The sequence below is a fragment of the Aphelocoma coerulescens genome, chromosome 11, assembly GCF_041296385.1.
Source record: "Aphelocoma coerulescens isolate FSJ_1873_10779 chromosome 11, UR_Acoe_1.0, whole genome shotgun sequence".
Lineage (NCBI taxonomy): Eukaryota > Metazoa > Chordata > Aves > Passeriformes > Corvidae > Aphelocoma > Aphelocoma coerulescens.
In genome coordinates, this window is record NC_091025.1 from 6,195,236 (window position 1) to 6,220,130 (window position 24,895).

General features: G+C 36.6%; 1 protein-coding gene across 13 annotated transcripts in view; it reads right to left on the minus strand.

Moving 5' to 3' along the window:
- WWOX (WW domain containing oxidoreductase) overlaps positions 1–24,895 on the minus strand; it is a 487,168-nt gene that overhangs the window by 311,969 nt on the left and 150,304 nt on the right. The window contains exon 9 of one of the 13 annotated variants that reach the window (XM_069026692.1): positions 18,403–20,084. The exons of the other annotated variants lie outside the window; for them this stretch is intronic. Within the exon in view, the coding sequence (XP_068882793.1) occupies positions 20,043–20,084 (42 nt within the window). The 3' untranslated portion in view covers positions 18,403–20,042. Of the gene's footprint in view, positions 1–18,402; positions 20,085–24,895 lie in introns of those variants that run through there. 13 annotated transcript variants of the gene reach the window in all.

Genomic DNA, 24,895 nt, shown 5'->3' on the forward strand with positions numbered 1-24,895 from the left:
ACAAAATAGTAAAATAATCACAACCTTCAATGTGGAAGGCTATGGTATAAAAACTGGAAAAGGTTTTAAACTTTAAAAGCAGGGGGGGGAAATGTTAGAAATTAATTAACTGATTTCTTGCATAGATAATCTGCAGGGGACAATGCTGAAAGTAAAATCTGAGAGCAGAACAAGAGACAGACTGATACAAAGAGGAGATACCTGTTCTGTTCACACGTGGGCAAAACCCCTCCTCACATCACATTATCACTGAGGAAAAGTGTGATGCAAGCCCACCTCTCTTCTCTCTGTGTATCTGTATGTATTAAACCACTTCCCAGACATGGACTCACACATCTATCTTTGTCTTCTCTCTTTGTAAACTAATTCCCTACGGAATATGAACAAGACTGCTCATGTACCATCATTTCCCAGGGAAAGAAAAAAAAGAACCAAAAAAAACAAAAGAAAGCTTTTACAAGTGTCTGTTACTAATGCTACTTTAAGAAACATTTGTTTTGATGTCACTAATTTCACTGAAGTACCATAATGGCAAACTTCTGAAGACAGAACAATATAAAAAATGTAGACCCAAGTGACAGCTGAAGAATTAAGGGTGATCTAAAAGAACCAGCACAAACTCAGCAAAGAGAAAAGCAGGTGGATTGGTACCACGTTCCTGCATGCTTGGGGGTCACTAAGATGAATGTGCATGAGATTCTTTTGTCCATTTGGGCTATAATTTCACACACTAAGAACGAAATTGTGTTCTCTGATATGCTCACAGAAGTCCCTCTGGAATCAGTGAGAATTACACGCCCGCATTGAAGGGCAGAATTTGGCCCTGAGTCATTAGTTAGAACTCTCTGCTGAAACCCTACAGAGAATAGGGGGTTTCAGAGGACGATGAGGATCAAACTGATGCAGCACACTCAGAGATTTACTCTCACAGGAGCCCATCAAATACTCAGGCATTCCAAAACCCCATTTGTAAAGATAAAAATCTTTACAAGACTAACACAACCACAGTCATAGGGGCTTCTTTCTGTTAAAACAGACTGAAGCAGCATTAAAAACAGTGGCAATGAAATTGAATGAAAGTTTAGAGGGACAAAATTGCCTGAGATTTTCAGACCTATATAGAAGGGAATGCCAACTAACAACCATTTCTCATGGAAAGAGAAATTGAAAGAAAAACTTCAATACAGCTACTGTACATATGGTGCACGTGTTCATAGGAGCCTGAAATGTGTTCAAGAGCTGTTCTGTCCTCAGCTAAAGGATAAGCTAGGGAAGTGATTTTACCAAAATTTCCTACTAGTTTGGAGGAGTTTTGAGGTATGTGTATATATATCTGTCTGTGGATTTAAATATGTGTGTGTATATATATATATATAAGTTTTTCTACCTCCCTATTCTGAAAGAACTGCCTATGCCTTACTGAATGCCACTGCTGTTGTTTATATTAAGATCTCGTATCTATTATTGATTTGGAGCTTTAAGGGAGCAGCTGATGCCAAAATTATTACAAACAGTATTCTGCTTCAAATGCTTTAAAATTGTAAGCAGTAGTATTTAGCAATATTATTTGTATCTGGTTGTACTTGCAGAGAAATTATTCACTTCTGTGATAAGTACAGACTGTTTTATCTCAGCTATTTTCTGGGCACTTACAGTACTCTGACTCAAAACCAAATCTGTGCTCCTCATCAACACAGTGATAATTTTTTTCTTTTTTTTTTTTGATCAAGGACTGACAAGACTCCAACCCAGCTGCAAAGTAACAGCTTTAAAAAAACATCCTCACTATTTAATTCTAACCTCCACTGTATCTGTTGCAGGATAGGCTGGCATTTGCTGTTAAAGCAAAAAATTACAAGAAGGGCCTAATTGACCCTCTTGTGTCTTTGAAAAATCCTGTATGTTGTCTCTAATTGACCCTCTAGATACCTTTATGGAACAATGAATGAATCCTCTGTAAATAATGGACGGTGATGATTAATAGCCATGGTTTGGTTGGACCTCTGCCTCATAGAGTTGTGCTACCGAACATTTTTTTGGGGGGGTTTTTCCTTGCCATCACAGTTCTCTGTACTTCATTAAAAAAAAAACCAAACTGTCTCAAGATAACAAATATCCTGCAGTAAATAACACAAAAAGTTAAATAAAATTAAATGCTATGTCATATAATGGAATGAAAAATAGGATTATTGGCATTATTGCCATCACCACCTTTTTCCATGTTTCAGTAACACGTCATCATAACATATGCTTGATTTAGAAAGCAGAAGAGTTTAGCGTAATTTATGTCTTTATTATGCATTGTAGTCAATAATAACAATGTCATATTTCTTTCTCTTGACTCTTCATTGCAATAAAAATCTATGATACTAAGATACTTCTCGATTTGGCTTCATTATAATACTGTCAGAAAACATTATGAAAACATCTCCAAATGTCTCCTCTCTTCTTTAATAACTCTAATGTTTAATGTTTCCAGGCTTGTCAATTAGAAACACAAATATGTTAAGTTACACCATTACTCTGAAATACCACAAAGAAATTTTACTGTTTTGAAAATAATATCTACAACTTAGCAAAACAACTGGCTCAATGCCAGTCCAAGAAATCACATGCAGCAGCACAACAACATTTGGCAATGCTATTGAAAATCACTTTCTAAAATTCAGTATCCCATAGTGAATGTGTCAAGAAAATAAAGGACAAATCAACATGCTCTTGCAGTATACATACCTAAGAACCAGGAAGCCCAAACAAAGTCACTTTTCCAGATTTAAGAACTATAACAAAGATGAGCACTTTTCTTTAAATGTGAAAAGCACGAGCATGGAGCGTGGAGGTTTAGTTAGATGGCCAGTCCTGACATAATTTAAGTTCAACCTTTCAAAAACAACCAACTAAGAAAGTTCCATAAGATCTCAAACAAAAAGAAGCATCCCAGGGAAGAAATAGAGCACATTTATCTATTTTTCCACATCCTAAGTTCTCTTGGATACAAGCTGGGACTTGTTGGCCTATTTATGAACCTTCTATAACACTGAAGATAAATGTAGGACCTGAGGTTCATTAAGCAGCTTTGAACTGTTCTTAACAACACTCAGAGAACTTAAGTAAACACCACCATAATTTCATCATGGGAAAACTGACTTGACCAAGGTCACAGAGAATATCTGTAAATTTAGCCTTTAGCTAACCCCAGATATCTAAAATAGATGGGTATTTTAAATCCAATAACAACAGTTTTCACAGCAGATACCACAATTCATTGTGACTGAATTGAAACACGAGAAATGTTCTTTTTAAGGCTCAGATTAACACAATACATACTTAATCATGAAAACAAATCTCTGCTTGCTGAAGTCTGCCCTTCTCTTTACTGTAGTTTAGTTTCTTAGAGGCATTTATCCTGCTCTCCCAAAAGATGTGTCTTGCTGCTGCTTCACCGACAGCTGCCCTCAACAAAAATGTGAATTCTTTTAGAAAGATTGTACAGCTTGGGCAAGTTTGATGATGACTGCACTAAACTGCCTGCAAACAAGCAATAACTATGGGGAGATGCTAACTGGGAAAGAAGAATATTCTTTAAGTTCATTGATTTAGTGTAGGTGCAGCATCCTTATGAGAATGATCTAAAGAAGCAGTTGAAGTGCATCTATTATTGGTGTCACAATAGGCAGCAACAAGATACTGGATGTAACACCTTTTTCAGTGATTTAGATAGACAAATAGACAACTTTCTGAATTTCACAGTCACAGAACAGCTGAGGTTGGAAGACACCTCTGGAGATCATTTAGGCTACAGTGCTCAGAGCAAGGTCCCTGGAGCAGGCTGGCTCAGGACCACGTCCAGTTTGGTTCTGAGTAACTCCAAGGACAGAGAACCCACAACTCACCCAGACAACCTGTTCCAGTGCCTCACCACCCTCAAAACAAAAAAGTTGGTTTCAATGTTGAAATAAAATTTTGTGTTTCATTTCTCATCCATTTCCTCTTGTCCTGTCATTAGTGAGAAGATCAGCTCTGCCTTCTTTACTAACACCATTAGATATTTTATAATTTAAGTTCATCTAATAGAAACCTAAACACAATTCAAAGATGTATATATGGCCTCACATCTAAATAAAAGCAATTTATCCACATATAATTGTCCAATTTACTTAAGAGCAGTAGTCACTAATTCAAAATAAATGGAGACTTCACATGCATATTTGATATGAACTTGCTTCAGACCCTGACACCTGCATTCCAAAGCACCCAGTGCTCAGTGTTACTGGGCTGGGGCAAACAGGAAAATGGGACTCAGTGTGTTCAGTCTGTAAATACAAACACAAGTGCTATAATTGCATGTGCAGCCATTACCAACTGCACTCATTACCCATCAGCAGGTGAACTATGTCACTGTGCTGTCTGCACTATGTGCCTAGAATTCAAGGCCTACCAATTGCTTTTTTGGTTACTATTAAAGGTATAAAATCCAAGCAGAGAAGTTAACTTCCTTGTTTGACTAACAGTGAATATTTGATGTGAATTCCTGCAGTAACAGACTTCATTGAAATCTAAGTATAATTATAGAAATGTATTCACGACTACATTGAAAGTTCTTATTATGATTAAGTGGAAGATATATTTGCTGCACAGAAACCTCTGTGACTCAGTATATTCATATAAATCACAACACAATTTAAAGTAGGAAGTTGTTTGTCTAAATAGTAGAAAACAGTAACCTTTGTGTAACTGGGGTTAAACTAATTCTGCCTTAATGAAAAGTAAAATTTACATACAGCTTTGTTACTGCAATAAATAGGGGTCTTACTGTCGTTCATAATCATTCCCATTGTGCCTCCATAGCCTCATCTGCTTTCACTAAAACCCTGGTTAAAAGCACATTTTTCTTTTAATATCAGAGAGCACACAGCAATTCTGCTATTAGGTCTGTTTCAGTGCAAAAAGACTATCCACTATAGTGGATATATATTCTACTATAGTTCACTTCAGTGGACTATAATAGATGCTTATATTTCAAATAATTTTTTGTTCCCAACAGCATATACTGAGCCCAAACATTAGACCCTTGATTCAGTCAGAAACCTGACTGCTAAAACTCCACATATTGTTTCAGTTACAAGTCTGAACACAGACATGAAAACTTATTATTTCTCTTCTTTTAAAATGTATTTTTAGCTCCAACTATTCTCTCAGAAGAATAACATGGCATACACACAAGTGTTTTCACAGTCAGTCACCCAGAGCAGTCATAAATGGATTTCCAGGACCCAAGACTCAACAGGATAATTTTTATCCGTCTCTTAAATTAGAAGTTGTTACCTATGGTGATGATGGTGACACAGTCTCCAGTCCAGGGTGTCTGGCACTTCCCATTTCAAGGCCACAGCACCATTTCTCATAACTTTAGCAAGCTCTACATGTCCTCACTGAGGTTTCCTATTACACATGTCCATGTGGGGCACAGCTTATGTGGGAAAGTTCAGCAAACGTGCTTTCATAATTTCAAAAAAGCCAACAAGGGAAAAATACATTCTTTTCAGAAGTTTCAAAAAATTCTTTCAAGTGTTTTCTGGGAAACCTCCAAATCCCTAAGGCAGAGAAGGACCTCATAAGTCACCAATTCCAGCCCAGCGTTGCAGGCACAGACCATGAAGCTAGTTTTAAGATGCAGTTTGTTGAAGTGACTGAATAGCCAGGGTGAGAAAGGCAGGAGCCCTCTCCCACTACTCTAATATTAAATTCAGGAAATTAGAGCTGTGGCCAAGCCAAAAAAAAAAAAAAAAAAAAAAAAAAAAAAAAAAAAAAATAAATAAATAAAAATAGAGTAAAAGAAAATCAGAAGAAAAATTTTTTATGAGAAAGAAGAGTGAATCAAAATATGTAGAAGACTGAAACTGAAAGGATGGGAAAGACAGAAAGGAGCTGAGAGAAGATAGGACAAAAGAAGTAAGAGTCAGAGTGAGTCTAGGAAAAAAATTAGCCTTTTGGGAAAAAGAAGTAAAACAGGAGAGGGAACAGCACTCAATTTGAAAAACTGAAAAGAATACACAATTCAGTTTCCACACATTTTTCACAAATATTTTAAAGTTCAATTTAAATATGTCACTAATGGCTCTTTGTTGGCTTGTTGAGAAAAAAAAGCAACCTCTTAGTATAGTTAGAAGTGATCAGTTAAGTTCAAAGGACAGTATCAGTACTTCAAAGTAAAGAATCCAACCACAGCTAATAACTCTAAGGTTTTCAATCCTTCCCTCTATCTTCCTACTAGCCACCGAATATTAAAATAATAAAAGAATTTTAAAACGTTTTAAATTTTAGAAAATACCAAATTTAGATTGTTTATGAAATCTTAATCCAGTCCCTTGGTATATGCAGATCAGTAGGAAAATTTTAATTACAAGGGAATACTTGACTACATCATTTTGTCTCTTTTTTTTGTATTAGCCCAGGTGTTTTTAGCTAATTATTCTACTAAACATATGTCATCATTTGATATACTTATCTATGCCTATGATTCCAGTGGAAACACTAAGAGGATCATATTTAATGATTATGCTAATATTTCTATCACTTTCTTTTCAGCAAGCCACACGTTACACAAATCCATACATTCTATAGCAAGAAACAAGTTTAATAGTAAGGCCTGTCCAGTCAAACATCTTGGACTATCCCCAGATCTCTGCTGCTGCCAAGCGACTGATTTAAGAGATGGACAAAAGTAGGCACACAAAAGTACAGATACTATGATTAATGGATGATCCAAATTTCCCTGAACTGCATATCATGACTTAATGTGAAACCCTGAAGAGATTAAAGGCACGAATTACATTATCATGAATAATATAAAAAAGTGATATTCTGTTTAAAAGCTTTTGAGCGTGAGTTGAACAAATACATTAACACAGCTTCCAAAGATTCAATCAGGTTGAATGCTACCCAGAATTTATTTTGAAATTAGCTTTATGTATCACACATGTGAAGTACAAGTCTATTTGTGACTGGCAGCAAAGCTATTAGCATGTAGATTTTAATTCTTTCTACAGTTATATAGAGCTTACACTGTGTGCATTGTCCTTTTAATAATGAAAACTCCTCCAAAGCACATCTCAACACTGCAGGTGTACAAGACACAGACAAAGATATATACATACACACCTAAATCATTATTCTGTCCTTTATTATAATTTGAGAAAGTGTCTCCTTGTAACAGTGGCACGGTAATGTGGCTGTTGTATCTTATTTCTCAGTATTGAATTCATAAACAGGGGTTTGGAGGGCATTTAGTGTTTCATATCATTTCAATCATATCAGTTGAAAATTTGTATTGAAATTATTCAGGCAGTATGCAAAGCCCTTCTATAAAAGATAGCTGTACATTAACTTACAATTAAATGATGGTTTTAATGAAATTATAGTGTGTGACAGGTTAACGAACTGATGCTGAGAGGCAAATGTCGAAAAGAAGCCAAGACGTTTATTTTCAGACTGACAAATCTTAACTCAACCATAACATATAGTTCCATTAACATTATAGTTATTACACAAAATAATTTGGTTGAAAAAAATATGTAATGGACCAAGCTGCCAGATCATCAGAGAAACCCTAACCTCACCTGTCCCATGAAAGACAAACCAAACAGCTTTTGTTTGAAACTTGGAGAAAGAACTACAGACCTAGAACCAACCAATCAAACCCCTGCTTTCTCCTGAACAATGTCTTTAATCTTTACTTTTATTTGCAATTCTCAGTACTAAGGTCAAGACAGCAGCCTCAGCTCTGCTTAAACACATCAGAAACAGTTAATGGGGTCCCAAGTCCCAACCTGTGCTTAATTTTTTCAACTTCTATGTCACAAAATGGCACAAAACTGTTACCATTCAAGTGAATGATTTCTCTCTTGGAGCAGCATCTCAGGATGGCATTAAAGACATCATTCCTAGAGCTTCTAGACAGTTAATATTTTAGACTGTCAAGATACAATCTTGCTGCTATATACAATTTCACATACAGGAGTGAGATGTTTAAGAGAGCAAAACCCTTCCCTCTGAAAAAACTTTTCTGCCCAAACTGTTTAAGCACAGGCTAAATATCAGCAACCCAGAAAGTGTGACAGAACAACTGGCCGGATATGCAGAGGTGACACTGAGGATCTCGCTCTTGAAATGAGTAACGGCCCAGGATTAAGTTGATGTCTGACTTTTGGCATGGCCAGGAAAACAAAGAAGTGACAGAGGTGAGAAGAATTCTCCTGTAGGAGTTTATCAGTAAGTGGAAACACTGTGAACACTGCAAGAGGGGAAATGCTGAAAGTCTGCACAAGTGTATTACTCAACATGATCAAGGAGACAGCTCACGGAGCCAGGCCTGGGACAGAGACCTTCCCTCCTTGTTACTGGCTTGGATCCACCGTGTGGCCAGTGACCAGAAGAGATCACTGCACAGCTGATGGAATTTTGCTGCTGTGCCTTGAGTAACAACCTCAGCTTAGCCCCAACCAGGCAGCTTTTCACATTCCAGAAACCAGGCAGGCTCAGGCTGTTGGGGAGGCAAGGAATGGGCATGGAGGCTTTACCCTTTCACCCCTCCAGGTCAGAATTAAATTGTGCTGCTGGGGAGCCTGCACTGTGCTTCAAAAATTTATAGTTGTTGAGGCCAAAAGAGGCTATTTGTGAACATCTAATCTGACCTTCTGCTTAACTCAGATCATAGAATTTCAGACAGCTACTTCTATCCACACTGCATTTTTCCCCCCTCTCTACATTTGAGTCTCTTTTTCCTGTTTTTTTTTTTTTTGTTGTTAAGTACAAGGAAGCTTCAAATACCCCAGCTGCCAGTTTACCATCAAAAAAAAATACTTTTCTTTCTAAAATCAAAACAAAATCTTGAAAGGAAGCAGCCTATACTTTTACCCCAGTGCCCATCTTGTTAGAAAATCAATGTCATACACTGGGTAAAAGTAATAGAGATTATATGATCCAAAGCACACTTTAGGCATCTCAGTACATGTAAGGCATTAAACACTAAAATACAATTTATTTTACAGATTACCTTGAAGTAATTTTCAGCCTGGTGCCACCTGAGCTCCAGGAGCTTCCTCCACCTGTAACAACTACAGACACTCAGTCTCTTAGTACAGTCATCCAGAGGGGCATTTTCTGGGTTACTAATTGTCCATAAATTGCTCCAAGGAATGTTTGTCTTTGTTCACTGAGCTGTTGATAAAGCCTGAGTATTTCTACTGAATGTGTAGATGAACTACTCATTTAGCCAAGTCATGTCGGGAACATGTGAGATATTTGATTTAAAACAAAACATGAAACCATAGAAGCTGCATTAGATTCTTGTTTTGGAGAAAAGAACTCCATGTATGTAATGATTTTTTTTTTTTTTTTTTTTTTTTTTTTTTTTTTTTTTCCCCCCCCACTGAAACCAAGAAACCAAGTGTGTCACCAGCTGTCCCCAGCAATGAAGAAAATGAAGCAATGCCAAGTGGTCAGGGAAGGAGCCAAGACATCACAGCTCCCAATCCAAGGCTCTGGTACTGCACAGTCCAGGAAGTGGGCCATATTCAGCCTGCTTTTTTTCACATACTGAACTAAGGCATGTGAATCTTAGATGTGCTGAATTGTCTTTGGAAGACTACAGAACCCCAGAGGAAGATAAAGCCTTTAAGGCACCTCAGTTAAATTTCTAAAAATACATGGAATTAGTCATGACCACAGTTCCCATAGTGGGCACATCAGGGGCTATGGGGTGGCACTACCAAAGGGTGTTGCAGTAGAATACATGAAAACAATCACATTTATACTGTTTACTCATAACCTTTTCCCTTTTCTAATGCTGGACCTTCGATGAGGGAATCTGAAGAGAAGTTCCATGCAATGGCCACATCAGTAATTACCTCTCCTAAGGTGCTGAATTTCCTTCCTCCTTTTCTACAAGACATTCTCACACTTCAATGAGCAGTCACAAATGGAACCACAAAATACCAAGGAGCAGCTCTGTGCAGCTCTTTGCTACAAGGCAGAATGTGCATGGCAGAACTGATGCCTTCCTGACCACAGGAGAGACATTTCCTTCATGTTCTTTCCAACTTCTCCTAACTCTGCCTTTGCTCTAAACCCAGCATATCTTTTGAGGGAGTTGCTCAATCATTTACAATTTAAGACAGAACTCTTATTACCTCCACTGAGCTTCATATCCCAGCCATGTGCTGTTTCATAAGACCAAGCAGAATTGTGGCTTGGAAGAACAAAGTGAAACCACAAATATAACGGAGCATAATTCCAAAATGTATGAAGCATAATGATCTGTATAATGTTAAAATGTTGGTAATGTCTCTTGCTATTATTTCATCACATGCTAGCTGCTATTTCCTGAAAGGCCTTTGAAGGATTAAATAAAAACATACGCTATGAACACCCACTGTGTGCTGTAACAAATCAAAACTAACTTCTTAGGTTTGATGAAAGTTTCCACAGTGCTCAGTACTGCAAATTAATGTCACAGCAGTAAAACTGCTTTGGAAACAGTGAATGCCAGTTAGTTTCGTATTAGTAATATAAGAAGTCTCTGCAGTATTTAGAACTGAAACACAAGTGTCTTCTACACCTAAATTTTGAGAAATACAGTCATAAAATGCTATCAACAGCTGGGTTGATGGAAAAGTGCTGTAAGACAATTAACAAGTTTATATTTCCAAAATAAACATATCATTTGCCTCTGGTGTAAACAGGCAAAACCAGAGATGGACAGGACTCAAAAGGATTTAACTCGTCAGTACTCTACTATGAAATAAACTGTATTTTCTCTGAAAGTGGCTAGTTCTGGAAGCAGTATTCAGTTAAAGGACTATTTTACAAAAGTATGTTTTAATAAATATTTTGCATTCTTTGGTGTGGTTTTATTATCAATATTTAATTTATTTATGAATTTACTAAATGCTTGGCCTTCTACATGGCCAGGAGTTTCACAAGCAGAGAGATCTTTTTAAGCATTTTTTTTCCCTTTTAACAGTTTTAAACCTGCATCTTGCCATTTCTGTTGGGAATAGAAATATAGATGAAACATTTCCAATTACAGTCTTTCCAACACTGTTTTGAAAATCAGTCTGATGCCCCCAACTATCAGCTGCTTCACAGATAAGCAATACCACTGTTTTCAGACCTTCTTTGTGAGTAATCTCTCCCCTTCCCTAAGCGTTCTCCTGGTTCACTATATTCACTTTTCCACTGCACTGTAAACCTATTCTTATTAAGCACCGGCAAAAATTTATGATCATTTAAAAATGAAGTATCTAACATATCAGCAGGTAATATCTTTCTCTACCTTAACAGAGCATCAAACAGGCAGGAGACAAAGTACAAAGCACCCAAGTCTTCCGCTCACACCCTTCCTTCTCCTGGCCTAGAACAAAGGCTGAAATGGCTTCTGATAAACACAAGGCACCTTCTTATCCTCACCTGGTCAGACTCCATTGTTGTCTTCCTCAGGTCCTCCCTTTCACTGATTTCCTAATGCAATCCTATCCCTTGCCATTGTTTCTACTAACTATGCACAGGTACAGCTGCAGAAATAGGTTAGGAAAATTATAATTGTAATCTTCATTATCTGCACCTTTAAAACTTATATTTTAAAAGTTCTGGGGTGGTTGGGCAGCACTGAAGCAATCATTCAATAAATGAAAAGAATAAACCAGAAGAAAATAAGCAGAATAATGGCCAAATAGCATTCTATTTTTCCCAAAGAGAAAACTAGAGATAGGATTAGATAAGCCTAAGAGTTTCTGAGAGCCCCAACCTTTATGTATGATACGAGCTGACATGAACTCCATTTGAATGAGCAAATAAAAATCTGAAATGCCCAGAGTGGAACGTGGGGGTTTATGACACCGAGATGAAGAATTACATCTCACCATTCTCAGTGTCAGAGTTCAAGTCAATGATGGAGTTTAGGGATGGAGGGATCATAAAAGAGGTCAAGGAACAACTCAAGATTTTTCATTTTCTATGACCAGCCTGACATTTCTGAGCTTTTTGGAGAGAAAAGGTTAAAAAGGTTTATTTGTTAAAGAAATAAATGTGTGTTGCTCAAATACAAGCCTTTATATTTAAGTAATATTTAACATTTAGTCTTAACTTATGTCTCAAGTATTCTGCTTTCTGCATATTCTAAACTGGCTTTAACAACTCAATTTGTGATATGCACCATATCTTCCTGTTTTGAGGGTTTGGGCACCACTATCTTAATACAGAGCAGTTTGATAAATCTCAGGATATCAGAAATTATTTTCAACTGTTTGGATTTATCACACAGTTTATATTACAGAATATTTAATTTTCTTGACAAAAAACTTCTTCAAAGTAATTAAATGAAAAAATATTACCTGCAACATTACCACTAGACAACAGAAAGATCCACAGCACTCTTAAAATATGTGGGCTTTTGTTGCCCTAATTTCATTTTTAATATGTGCTGTTAATTGGTTAATAAAAAGTACATAAATTATTAGGAGCACCTTCTAATAAAGAAACCAAAAACTAAGCTATGACTAACACACCATAACAATTTCCTGCAAGCAGTAAGTCATTTTTTCCTATTTCCCTTCCCAATGGAACAAGAAAAATACACATTCTTCTGCATTCTATTCACTGTCACACTGTTTATCTGACAATGCACTGCTTTGGGTCATTTTCTGAAGTTGCTATTTAGATAGAAAGGAAGAAATAATAATATGGGAAAAAACATGACAGAACAACTTTTCAAGCGCACCTCTTAGGTACAATTCACTTCAAAATGAGCAGAAATAAATAATTCCAGCAACACAGAATCTTACAGCATTAAGGTTTCTTCCATTCTTGCAGATTGGAGAGTAACAAATAAAGAAACCTCTCTAAATTAGGGCTTTAAAAATCGGAGGCTACTATAAAGAAACAAGATTAACTTAATCCCCTAACAATCCAATTTATAACTAGTAAAGGGTTATGAAAAATTCCATCTAGATGTCAAATATAAGGAAACACAAAGTCTTTGGAGACACATAATGATAAACTGCAGATTGAGCAATAAGCTCAGTGAACAGAATGAACAGTTCAAGAGTTCAGAACATGTTCATTTGAAAGGTGTTCAGTTAAAGAGAAGGGCATGGTATAGACAAAGGCACAGAAAGGTCATCATTACAGTCATTTCATCTTCATTACAATGGTGCAGTCACAGCATTGGTGCACACACTTCAGTTCACACTTGCATGTCAATGCACTGGCTTTGGAGATGAAACAAAAATATTTTTAACAGGTTAGTGAATCCTGGGAGCTATAGGCAGGTGTGTAAGAAGTTGTGCTTTATTAATTCAGATTTGAAATATAAATAGACATGAATAGCTGTATTTTCAATCCATTAAAAATCACAGTCTATCAAGAATGGTCACATTCTTCTTCAAATAAACAGAAAGCATGGCCTGAATGCAGTGCTTCTACCTGTCAAAGTGCAGCCCAGAATTCACTTTTTCAAGCCAGTTGTTATCTCAAATGCAGTATTCTATAAATAGCAGAAGTAAATAGATGCTTGAAAGGTTTCAATAACATAATGAACTCAGGCTTTTGAAATCAAGAGTACCTACTTCTGTCAAAAATTCATGGAAAAAAGTGGCAGGGTACATTCAATAAACCAAAATACAATCTTGGCTAGAATGTAGAGCAGGTAACTCTGCTCTCAAAAACAGACAAGTAATAACCAATGCAGAAAGCCAAAATCTTGGTTATAAATCCTCAGACCTCATTCAGCACCAAGCACTACGACTGGATAAAATCACTTTTGCTTCAAGCAATAGATTTCGGGTCTTCATGGGAGGTGTCCAAACCAAGCACTGCCCCAGCCAAGCTTGTCTCTGTTAGAGATCCAGCTGCAGCATAGGGACAAAGACATTAAAACTTTTTCTGTTTTAGTATTTGTACAGTGGCTTTCAGTAATAATTAACATGGATTGGAAGACCTGGTTCTGTCTTGTCTCTGATTTCTAAATCTCTAGAATGAGAATGGGATTTTTTTTTTTCCCTGCAAGATTATTAGGATTAATATAAACTGGAATATTTTAGATCTTGCCTTTACCTACATATTCTTAAACTAAGCAATCTAAGAGCCTCTTACACTCACATATGTGTGTGTATATATACACACACACACACACAGAGTGGCAAACACGTTGACCAAAAAATTGATATATCTCCAGTAGAATCTCAGCAGCACTGGGGCAGGAGAGTCATTAAAATTTGGCCCACAGCAACCCAAAATGTACTTTGGTTTCAAGAGCAGTTACTGAACATTTCACAATTAAGCATAATTCCCACAGAGTCTTGTATCAATTATAGATGACCTGGCTCTTTTCAAAATCTAAGCCAAATTCAGTATGAAAAAATCTTATGTGTAAGAAATAGTAATTCTGCCAGATTGATGTTCAAACTAACTCACACACAAACACCTCTAGGATGCCTCTTGGATGCTTATAAAATGCTAAGATTATACACTTCCAATAGAAGCTACAAAAACTATATTTTAAATATCATTCATTTAATGTTATTTACAACAGGTTTGGTAAAAAAGCAAATACTTATGTATTTCATTGTATCATTCTACAGGAATAGAAGATTTAAAAGCTGTTAAAGAGGCAGTGCCTGCAATACACTCCATCAATATCCCACGGAGCCCTGACAGTCGTTGGATAGTCTGGTGTGTAGCACCACAGGGTCGTGTAGTTACAACTCAAAAACCACACCAATTAACTACAACTAATCAATTCTTTCTCATAACAATGAGAAGCATAATTCTTTTCCTATCTATTGTTCTTGTTAATTCTCCTTCCAGTAATTGTGACAGACAAAATAGGCAAGGTGTAGTAAAGTGAAAAAATAAAGGATGTTATTTGAAAGCAGTACAAACATCAAACTCCTGAGTTACCTTGATTAATTTTCTTCATCATATCTCATTCACGGCTGTGAGAGATCACATTATTTTCAAATATATAAATAAACCCAAACCTAACTTTGGCCTTATCTCCATTATGGCACACTAGGGAGAAAACAGAGGAGGTCATGAAATCTGAGACTCTGTTTCTTCTCATAATGTAATTACACTTTTGGCTAATGAAATTACTGCAGTCTCAGGGTAAGGGCTTGCAAGTCAGAGCTCTCACATGTTTGTGAGAGAGGGGGTAAAGGAGCACTGTTTACCATTTATATCTGAGGGATGCATAAAAATCCCCACGATCCAAGCACAACTTTGTTTCTGAACTCTGAGCAAGACTAAATTTGTGATCAAAGCCCTTTTCTAATTACTACAATAAAAAGAAAATTAGTTTAAGAGGGAGGGAAGTCTGGAAGAGAGAGAAAGAGCATCTCATTTTGCACTGCTGGTACCCTCCAAACAGCTGAAAATAAACATAGCTTAGCTCAGTGGAGAGAAGCAGCAATAGAACAAAGCAGCCTAAGAGGATGGCTGAGCACTCGAGGCTTCTGTTTGCACCATTTAGGCACTCACAGCCCTGCTCCAACCCTAGGTTCAATCCCTGCTCTCACAACCAGGCAGAGATCTCCAAGTCTGTAAAGAACACACAGCTCAGTGTCTCAGTGGGGAAAAAAAAATGAAAGAGTCAGTATATTCTGGTTAGAATTACAAACTCCTGTTCTTGAGACTGTGCTGACATCCCCACCCAGCAGTGGCTAATACTTTTCACCATGCCAAGAGTGCCAGCAAGTTGTTTTTCCTTTTAGACAAATCAAGAGTGGCGAAGGGAAGACTGTGACCTACAACTGCTGGCCACTCAGGTGCACCTGTATAATAAAAAGTATTATTTACCCAGGGGAAATGAATGGAAAACCAGGATTTATCACTTGGATAACCCTGTCAGCCTCTCATTTTCTATTAACTACTAGAGGAAGGGAAAATATATTATCTACTTGCTGTTAGTAGCCACTGGAATAACAGTTTCTAGCCCTTGGTAGCCAACAGCACACAGCTGGTAATATCCAAAAGACAAAAAAAAAAAATTTGAGTGCATCTCAACTGGGCAGTACTGATAGAAAGAGAATAAATTAATTATTTCCACCTTTGGCTAAATAATTGGGGGGGGGGGGGAAATTACATACATATTCACCTGTAATGTTCTTTTTTTTTTTATTTGAATTAATGACAGTAAGATCAACCTGACTAGTAAGTCAACAAAATACTCTGCTGGCATCCTCATTCCCTGCTCCAAACCTGCCTTCAGGAGACTGGTCCATCTCTGAGCTCACACGTGTAGTCTGGAACACACCTGACACTTCAGCCACATGGTGATGAACCCAATGTGACTGTGTTTGCACAAAACATCCCACTAGAACACACGGAAGAAAATGGAAAACAAGCCCTTTCCTCCTTCTGCTCAAGTTCTCCAAAGCTTTCAGTGAACCCTGAACCCAATGAGTTTACAGAAATGAGACCAACTTACACTCACAGAAGCCATTATCACCCATCACATTAAACAAACCCATTTCATTTTCAAATCTAGTTGCAAAATTAGTTCTTGCCTATTAAACAATTCTGAAGAAATTAATGGCAGAAGGTTTTGCTTTGACTGTCATAAGGATCACCAAAAACACTCATGTTTAATATGCTAATTACAGGGGCTCAATGCCAAAAAAATAATTCTGGTAAATTAAATCCCATGATTAATTCATAACATCTATTTTAGCATTAATCCTAGCATTAAGATACAGAGTAGTCCCCACACACACACACATCTCTCTCACTTTGAGGAATAAAGTAATAGTAATTCCTAGGTTTTTTTAATAACTCTTCATATTTTATGTACATTATTTAATTATTATAAGATAGTTAATCCATTACTTTGTGTTTGTTGTTTGCAGTCTTGGTTAAGGGCTGCAGATTTTAAAAACTCAAAACAAGTAACTTTTCATGCATGGTTTAAGCAGAAGGGTTCCTGAAACCACAAGGACTAATGGATTTACTGCTGAGTATCATATTCCTCTCCTCTACTGTTTTGGGGACTACACAAATTCTCACCAGTTTGTAATTTAAGCTTGAAAAGTAATACCTGGTTATAAACACCCAAATGACTGCATCAATAGTATATAAAGACAGTAACATCACATACCTGAAAATCTCCTACAGGGTTTCAACATAAAATAATTACTGGAGGACAGAGATCTTAAATCAGCACAGCACCATCCTGACTGTACTGCCAGCATTTGCTACAATATCCTTTCCAAAAAGAGCATAAAAAATTATATTTCTGTTGGGGGAAGAAACAGTGAATCTTAGATGTCTAAGGCATCTTTTTCTTGTGTCTTCATTTTACTCACCTTGGTATAAAATGATTCAACACAGGTGTTTCTTTGTAAGTACATCAATCAATAGAATTTCTATGAGCCAATAATGCAACAGGCTTTCCAAATTTAGCTTTTCCATTCATGAAAAAATTACCCAGAAAACCAGGAAAACACAGCAAAATGAAATAAAATGTTAAGTGGAGACTTTCTGTCAGAGCCAGCAAAAGAGACAGGGATGCCAAGAGATCTGTCACGTGTTACTCACAAAAAAGACAACTGCTCACACCAACAGTTTCCTCCAGTTCATATACATAACCCTGGAGTAGTCAATAAGCATTTAAAATGCCAGCCCTAAATATCTGTTGATAGTGTATTGCTTGATGTTTCCCACCAACAACCGAAAAAGCCTTTGAACAACTTCTCTATTTAACAACTATCAGTTCCCACTGTCTATTGTGTGTGGTTTTCATTGACTCTCTTTAAAATTTATCTGAAGCCGATGAATCAATCACCTCTGTGAAAATATATTCTGAACACCAATTTGAATAAGAGACCCTTTTACCATGTCTCTGACAACCTATTGCCAACAATGATATTGTAACTATTCATTTTCTGCTGATATTTTTACTGACTGTTCACTGTAGACAGCATCTTCTGGGTTGGTTTTTTTTTTCCATTTACTATCTTATGTCATATCTAAAGCTGTTCTTTTACAGCCTCTACATACAGCTTTTTCAAAGTAGCAGGGACATCTCATCTACTCAATTACTTATTAGTGTTGCTAAAGAATACCATTTCCTCTTGTGGCTGATAAAATATTAATCAAAAACAGGAACAGAGTGATTTCCCAGTGTGGATGTCTTCTAATGGTAATACATGGAGTCTAAGAGAGATCTGGAGGTCATGTAATAGCTCTTGAAGGCAGGGAGGGGCTCAAAGATAGTAATGACTTTGTATACTGAATAATGAGATTGTATTCAAAGTGCAGCTTAATTATCACTGTTCTGTAGGAAAATATCACAAGTGTGATTACAAGGATGAACACAAAGATTTATTTGGGATAACAGCAGATGAATTAAAAAAAAATCTTTTGTAACCATTTTTGATCCTTGCTACTGCTCAGTATCCAACATAGAGCCACAGAGAGGTGGGCTTTCCAAATTATTGCTGTGTTTCAAGTATCAGTTGACCACAGGAATACAACAGTAAATAGTTATCTGTTCATTCTGCCAGTTATTAAACATCCATCCCACCCTGTCTTTAGGTATTTTTGTTCCTATTTTTCTCATAGGATTTGAAAGAGGAAGAAAGGATTAGAACGAAGAACTGAGAGGCAATTGACAGATATGTGGAAGAGCTGTAACAGCTTGAAAAAGAACCTGAGTACTCATAGATATAATAGCATATCACCATGTTTCCTGCTAAAGTTTTGATGCAAATACTCTTGGCTGACTTGGAAAAACATAGTTATCCTAAATAACTTCTAAACAAATAAATAAATACTGCAAAATCTTGGGTGGTGGTGGGAGTGTCTCAACCTGGATCAGCCAGTAAGTTAATTTTAACCCTATAAAGTCACCAATAATAGGAGCCACCCTCTAGAAACTGTGCCATCAACCAAATACTGTTCACTTGTGTATGGTAGCAGGAAAACTTACTCAGTCCTCAAAATGTCCATCCCTCTGTGGGCACTAATCAAGTCTGGTGACAAGCACATGTTCCAGCTTCCCTAGACAAAATGCCAGCCCACTTTCCACATCAGTTTTGAAGAAGAAAGGAGGACAATGGCATAAAAAATAAGGCTATTTTACCTCTAATAAATATACAACATATTAGTATCATCCTTATTTCTCACAATACAGTGAATTCTCAAAGTGCTGTAACACTGGGCAAGATGAAATATGGTTTGAAGCCAAGCTCAAGAACAAATGCCACCTCTTGGCACTCGTGTTTTGTAATTCTTTGAATGCAAGAAGGCAAGAACAGTCCTGTCAGCTGTCCAAAAAAAATAAAATAAAACTGGTTGTCATCACAGTGTATAGACTGGTTCACCTGACAAAATTTTGCGCCTTGAAAGAAGTACTAACACTCTCTAAATGATTAACCCAGAGGACAAACATTTAGAACAACAGGTGGGAAAGATGGCCAAAAAAGATAATCTGTTAAAACTTCATATTTAATAGTAATATTAAGCATATGAGAGTTTTCAGCTATGAATCTAAAACATTCTATAAAATACAAAACTGTAGCTGGCATGCTTTCCAGTCACAGATAGCTGAAAATGAGAGGCTAAAGTCACCCAAACAGGTCAAAGCCTGTATCAGGAGCAGAATGAAGGTCACTTGATATTACTCACATTTACAATCCATATTTCTTCTATTTTGCACAGCACACAAGGTAATTCACAACTGAGAGAAAAGGTTAAAAACACACACAGGGAAAGTACAGTGGCAGAAGTAACACCAAAGTTAATTCAAAATATGTAAAAGTCCCCTTTCAGTTACATGTATGCCATTATACACAGGAAACTATTTTTGTGTGGGAACTCTTTACCGTTCATTTAAATTAATTTTCCTCCAAGTGAATTAAGATAATAATTTTCTTCATTAAAAATTCAGTGTTGCCTTTGCATGATTTCTGCACTGATAAATTGGGACCCAGTTCTGTTCCAAACGTGACATCTCTGCCAAGGCTCCTGAGAAACAGCACTTCACATCAGCAAGGCTGGATTCTGCTCAGCCTCCTGGAGCAATAGTCCTTAATGAGAAGGAGAGAGTGGGTGGTGAGCTGGTTTTGATAAGTTGTAATAGGATGAGCAAAAAGTAATATACCAACGGTTGATATATTACTTGACATGTCAATTGCTGGAGAGTTGCTGTATTGAATTTGTACCTACAGCAAACACAATACACAAGATTCTAATATACTGCAGTGTTTGCTACATATTTTCCAAGTGATTGTATTGACTTTGTAAACAAAGATTATATGAAAAAATAAAGACTCCTGTACCATATAATATTTACCAAGCGAACAAATCTATCATAGCTGGAAATAAAAACACAATTTCACCTGTGTCAGGAAAGGAGGAAATAAATTGACCATTTGAAATGAGATCAGATACTTCAGTTTGGATCTCGGGCACCTAAGAGAGTCTCCTTCTAGTGCAGGAGGTGAGAATTATTTTAGTTTTAAATATTGCAGGGAGGAGACGGATCTGATGAACGGAATAGCAAATGGTTAGAGTGAACAGTTCAGGTATTCAAAAATCAAAATGAAACAAAACAATAATTTACACTCTCCAGACCTAATTTTTGTCATAATTACAGTAGTTCGTTTCCCACAGGAGTAGAACCAAAAGACCTCCAGATAAGCCCAAAATCACTTTTTTTTTAATTCTGCAAAAAGTTGCATCATTTAGATATAGAAAAATATCAAGGTGCCACCAAATTTTAAGTTATATTAAACGACATTTTATACCACTTCAAGAGGTGACAATTCAAGTGGAGATGCCCCAGCCAGGAAGTCATGATAAACCTCCACTTAATCCTTCTGATCATTAAATTCCAGTCCCCCTGCTGTGGGCAGGGATGCCACCCACTAGATCAGGTCCCATCCAATTTGCCCTTACCCACCAGTTCTCCCACTCTCATCCTCCTTTTCTTATCACTTCAGCCACTTAAGTGTTGGCTGATCTATTTTTGAAGTATGAAAATGTAAGTGAAGACTTTCAGTTAATATCAGGGTTTAACAACATGCACAACTGCTTTACAAAAAAAAAAAAAATCCGATTTCTGGAATTATATTAACAAAACAAAGTTGTGCTCCTGAAAGACAGAACATATTTCAAATAAATAACATTTTTCTTTATTTTGTGAACTCAGACCAAATGTTAACATTTTGTAAAGTACTTTAAAATAACCACTTCTCATCATGAGATTGTTTAAACACCTAAAAAAGCCAAAAGTTACTGCTAAGAACGTATCTGTGAAAGTAATGGCCTGTACTGGACATACTATAAGATCTTGAAAGCAGAAAGTCTATTTTATATTTTCACCAAGTACTTTCTGTTATAAATGGAACTGTTTGAGGAAAAGAAAAAAACCAAACTTTTTCTTTTAAATAAGGATTAATTTACATGGAATTTCCCTTCTCCAACACCATTGCTGACCCAAATTCTGACTATTACCTTATCAGACTCCTTTTTCTTTGTGTAGCTCAGCTGAATTTTAGGAATATCTGCAGAATTCAGAAGTTTTGAGGCTGTATGTTTAGGTTTAAAGCTAATAGTGTAAGTCAGCTCTTTAGTGTGCCAAAATATTTGTAAGCAATGTATTTTCCTAAGTAAAATAGACTGCTGCCACCCTAAACATTCCCCACACAATAAAATGTGTATAAAAAAGAACATGTTAGCAGTAAGCAAACTGTCATAAGCAGAGCACTGTATTTAATATTCAGATCAAGGCATCTCTGTCTCATCCCAGGAAACCCTTTTGACAAAAGCCATCCAATGTCTGCCAGCAGTATTGAGTCCAGCTGAGGACAAATTTCAAGATGAACCTGAAATCAATTTGCCATCAAATTTTCATGCTTCTCCCAGACTATCTGTGGCATTTTAATTACAAGCACCCTAGGCGGGGGGTACTACAGATATTGACACTTAGCTCCTACAATAAACTTTATTGGCAACCTCTGTCTGAATGCAGTACTCAACTAGAATAACAAGAAATATATGAGGATATCTAAGCAATAAGGTGGCATAATCACTTTGGAGTGGTTTTGTTCCCAATGGTGGACATTTCTACTAAAGAAACTTTTCTGGATTAAAACAAGCATCTGTTTGGTGGAAAATTCACTTTTGTTGTGAACTTTTACAAAAGCTCAAGTCCTTCAAGAAGATAAGCAACATTAAATTCCTTCATTCTCCCATTTAATTTGGTGGTGCTCTTATCTAACCTTTATAAATTCCTGAAGTCATCCTTGCTAGAAATTGGGTTCAAATTAAATCAGTGACAGGCTACAGAATTAGAGAATATCTTTACACCTATTTCCATTTCCATCCTCACAATTCCACTGAACAATTTGCAAGGGCTAAATATCTTTGCAATTAGGGCTCTAAACTGGAGATGAACCAGGGATTTTCAAGGTCTGCAATGTACAATTTGGAGCTTTTCAGTAAAGATATTCAGAAGCAGTACACAGGCATGCGGTGTCTTATTGAGCACCATGAGGGCAAGGCTGCTTGCAAGACAATTTTCCTCACTATGAAGTCCTTAAAGAGAATGAAAGATTTATAAAAGAGACATTTAGAGACGTTACCATGCCAGTACAAGGGAGGTTTGCTATGCATGGATAGGGGAGATGTAGACAGAAGAAGATGACAAGATCACTTCAAACTGTATGTAAATCTGAAACTTAGAAAAGCAGCCTGTAAATTGCAACAAGAGCCTAAATAGAACAAACACACAAAAGAAAGAAAATACAATATTTTAAATGTTATCCCTCCACCACACAGCAGGAAGGTTGGAACTAGATAATTTTTAAGGTCCTTACCAACCCAAACATGAGTCTGTTACACCCTAATACAAGAGAGGAAGTGTGTAGTGAATGTAAAAGACACTGACAGCTGAAGAAGATTCAGTAATTAAGAACTGCAGGATGCTTTGTTCAGGTGTGGCTTGATATTGCCTAAGCTGACAGGTAGGGGATGTCAGCAGCCAACAAGCTGATTTATAGGGGATATGATGGGGTCTGGGTTGTTGGTTATGCTGTAGCCCCAACACAAAGGACACAAAGCTGAAAAATTAAGGGTTGTAACATGGGAAATTTTACAAACTAACAAACAGGACTACTCAGCACATTAGTTTCCCAGACCCCATGAAGTCAATGGAAGTAGTATTCCCTATTTGTGCCCATTGTTCATATATTAAATTTAGGGTCTAACTGAAACCAAGTCACTTGAAATACTGAGTGACAGCATCACTGTAAAAACACTGGCAATGTTCCACCAGACAATAAAAAAATGGGAATTAAGTTTCATTGCAAATGTTTCTTGTAGCATTAAAACCCAGTTATGTTTTTTGCTGTTGGGTATAAAACAAATATTGAAAATTTATTTTAAAATTACACATAAGTATTGATTAAAACATCTAATACAAATTGTAGTGGAAAAGCCTCTCATAATTTTAGTCATTTTTCAGAGTACTCAAATGGTTTTAAAACATTCTGCCTAATGACACACATCCTGCTTTTAAGGCTAAGTACAGATAACTTTTTTAATTCCAGCCCAAGTTTAAATGTGAGAACAGGCAAAGTTTGCAGTAAGAGTGGCAAAGGCAGCCCTCAGAAACCTGGGGACATCCCACACAGAGCAGAGAAATCCCTGCCACTGTACATTGGCACAGCACTGCTGCCTGCATCAATGGGACTTTGTCAAGCCTAAGTAGATATAGTAGAGAATCTCATTTTAAAGGTGCCACGTGAAGAACTAGCCTTTTTTGGGCCTCTAAACCCAAATTTGTTTGAGGCTTTTTACTGTGAAAGATCTACAGTCTGTTATATTCCCTTATGTACTGAAGTCAACACAAGGAATGAAATTGCCTCAAATCTTGAAGAATTTTAACAAAATATTACCCATATCTCATGGTAACCCTCTCTATTATCCATTTACAATATTCCTTCAACAAAATACTCAAATTAAAGAAAAAAATTCTGCTCACCACTTTCAGCTACAGCTTTAGGAAGCAGGGCAGGGTGGTTGGTTACCCATAAAATATATGCTCGCATACAAATTTGGGGGGAACTACCTTCTTCTATACGTATACTCACAAAAACAATTTAGCTTTTAATAGTGAACATATGCAAGCATGTCATACAGAGGTAATGCTTTTAATTCCTGGAAGATGATTTAGAGACTGAAATATTTACTTCATTCATATGACCTGATAAACATATGAGCAAAGTCCAAGTTGGCTGCCAGCTCCATACAGAGGAGTTACAACAGAAAAATAATCAAGTCAATTATTTTATTTAAAATATGTGGTTCCTGGCCTGAATTAAAATAAGGTAAATTCTAAAAATCACATATGTGAAAGAAAAGCTGTATGAAGGTAACCTTTATTAAGTTTTTTTTTTTTTTTTTGTCAATAAAATACTGGCATAAGCTGATCTAATGGCTTGAAATCAGACTGTGAATCTGACTTTCCATTGGATATTTACTGTGGGTATCCTGCAGTTTCTTAAATAAAGCATTAGCTTGAGCCACAAAGAATAAACAAAGATTCTCAGGATGATTTTAAATGCTCTTGGGATATACACCCCTTAATAACTGAAATAATAGACTTCAAATGTAAACATGGTTTGGGCAATATATTCTTTCAATTAGTTTTATTTTAGTATAAATATGCCAGGAATATAGAATCTAATGTCATATGGGGAATTTCCTGAAATGGGGCACTACTGCTATTAAAGTGATCTGATTCAAGCTCTTAGAGTTCCACACACAGGGTGATGCATTCCCATTTGGAAGCGACTGCAGTTATCAGTAGCCAAGAACAATAACATTGTTTAAG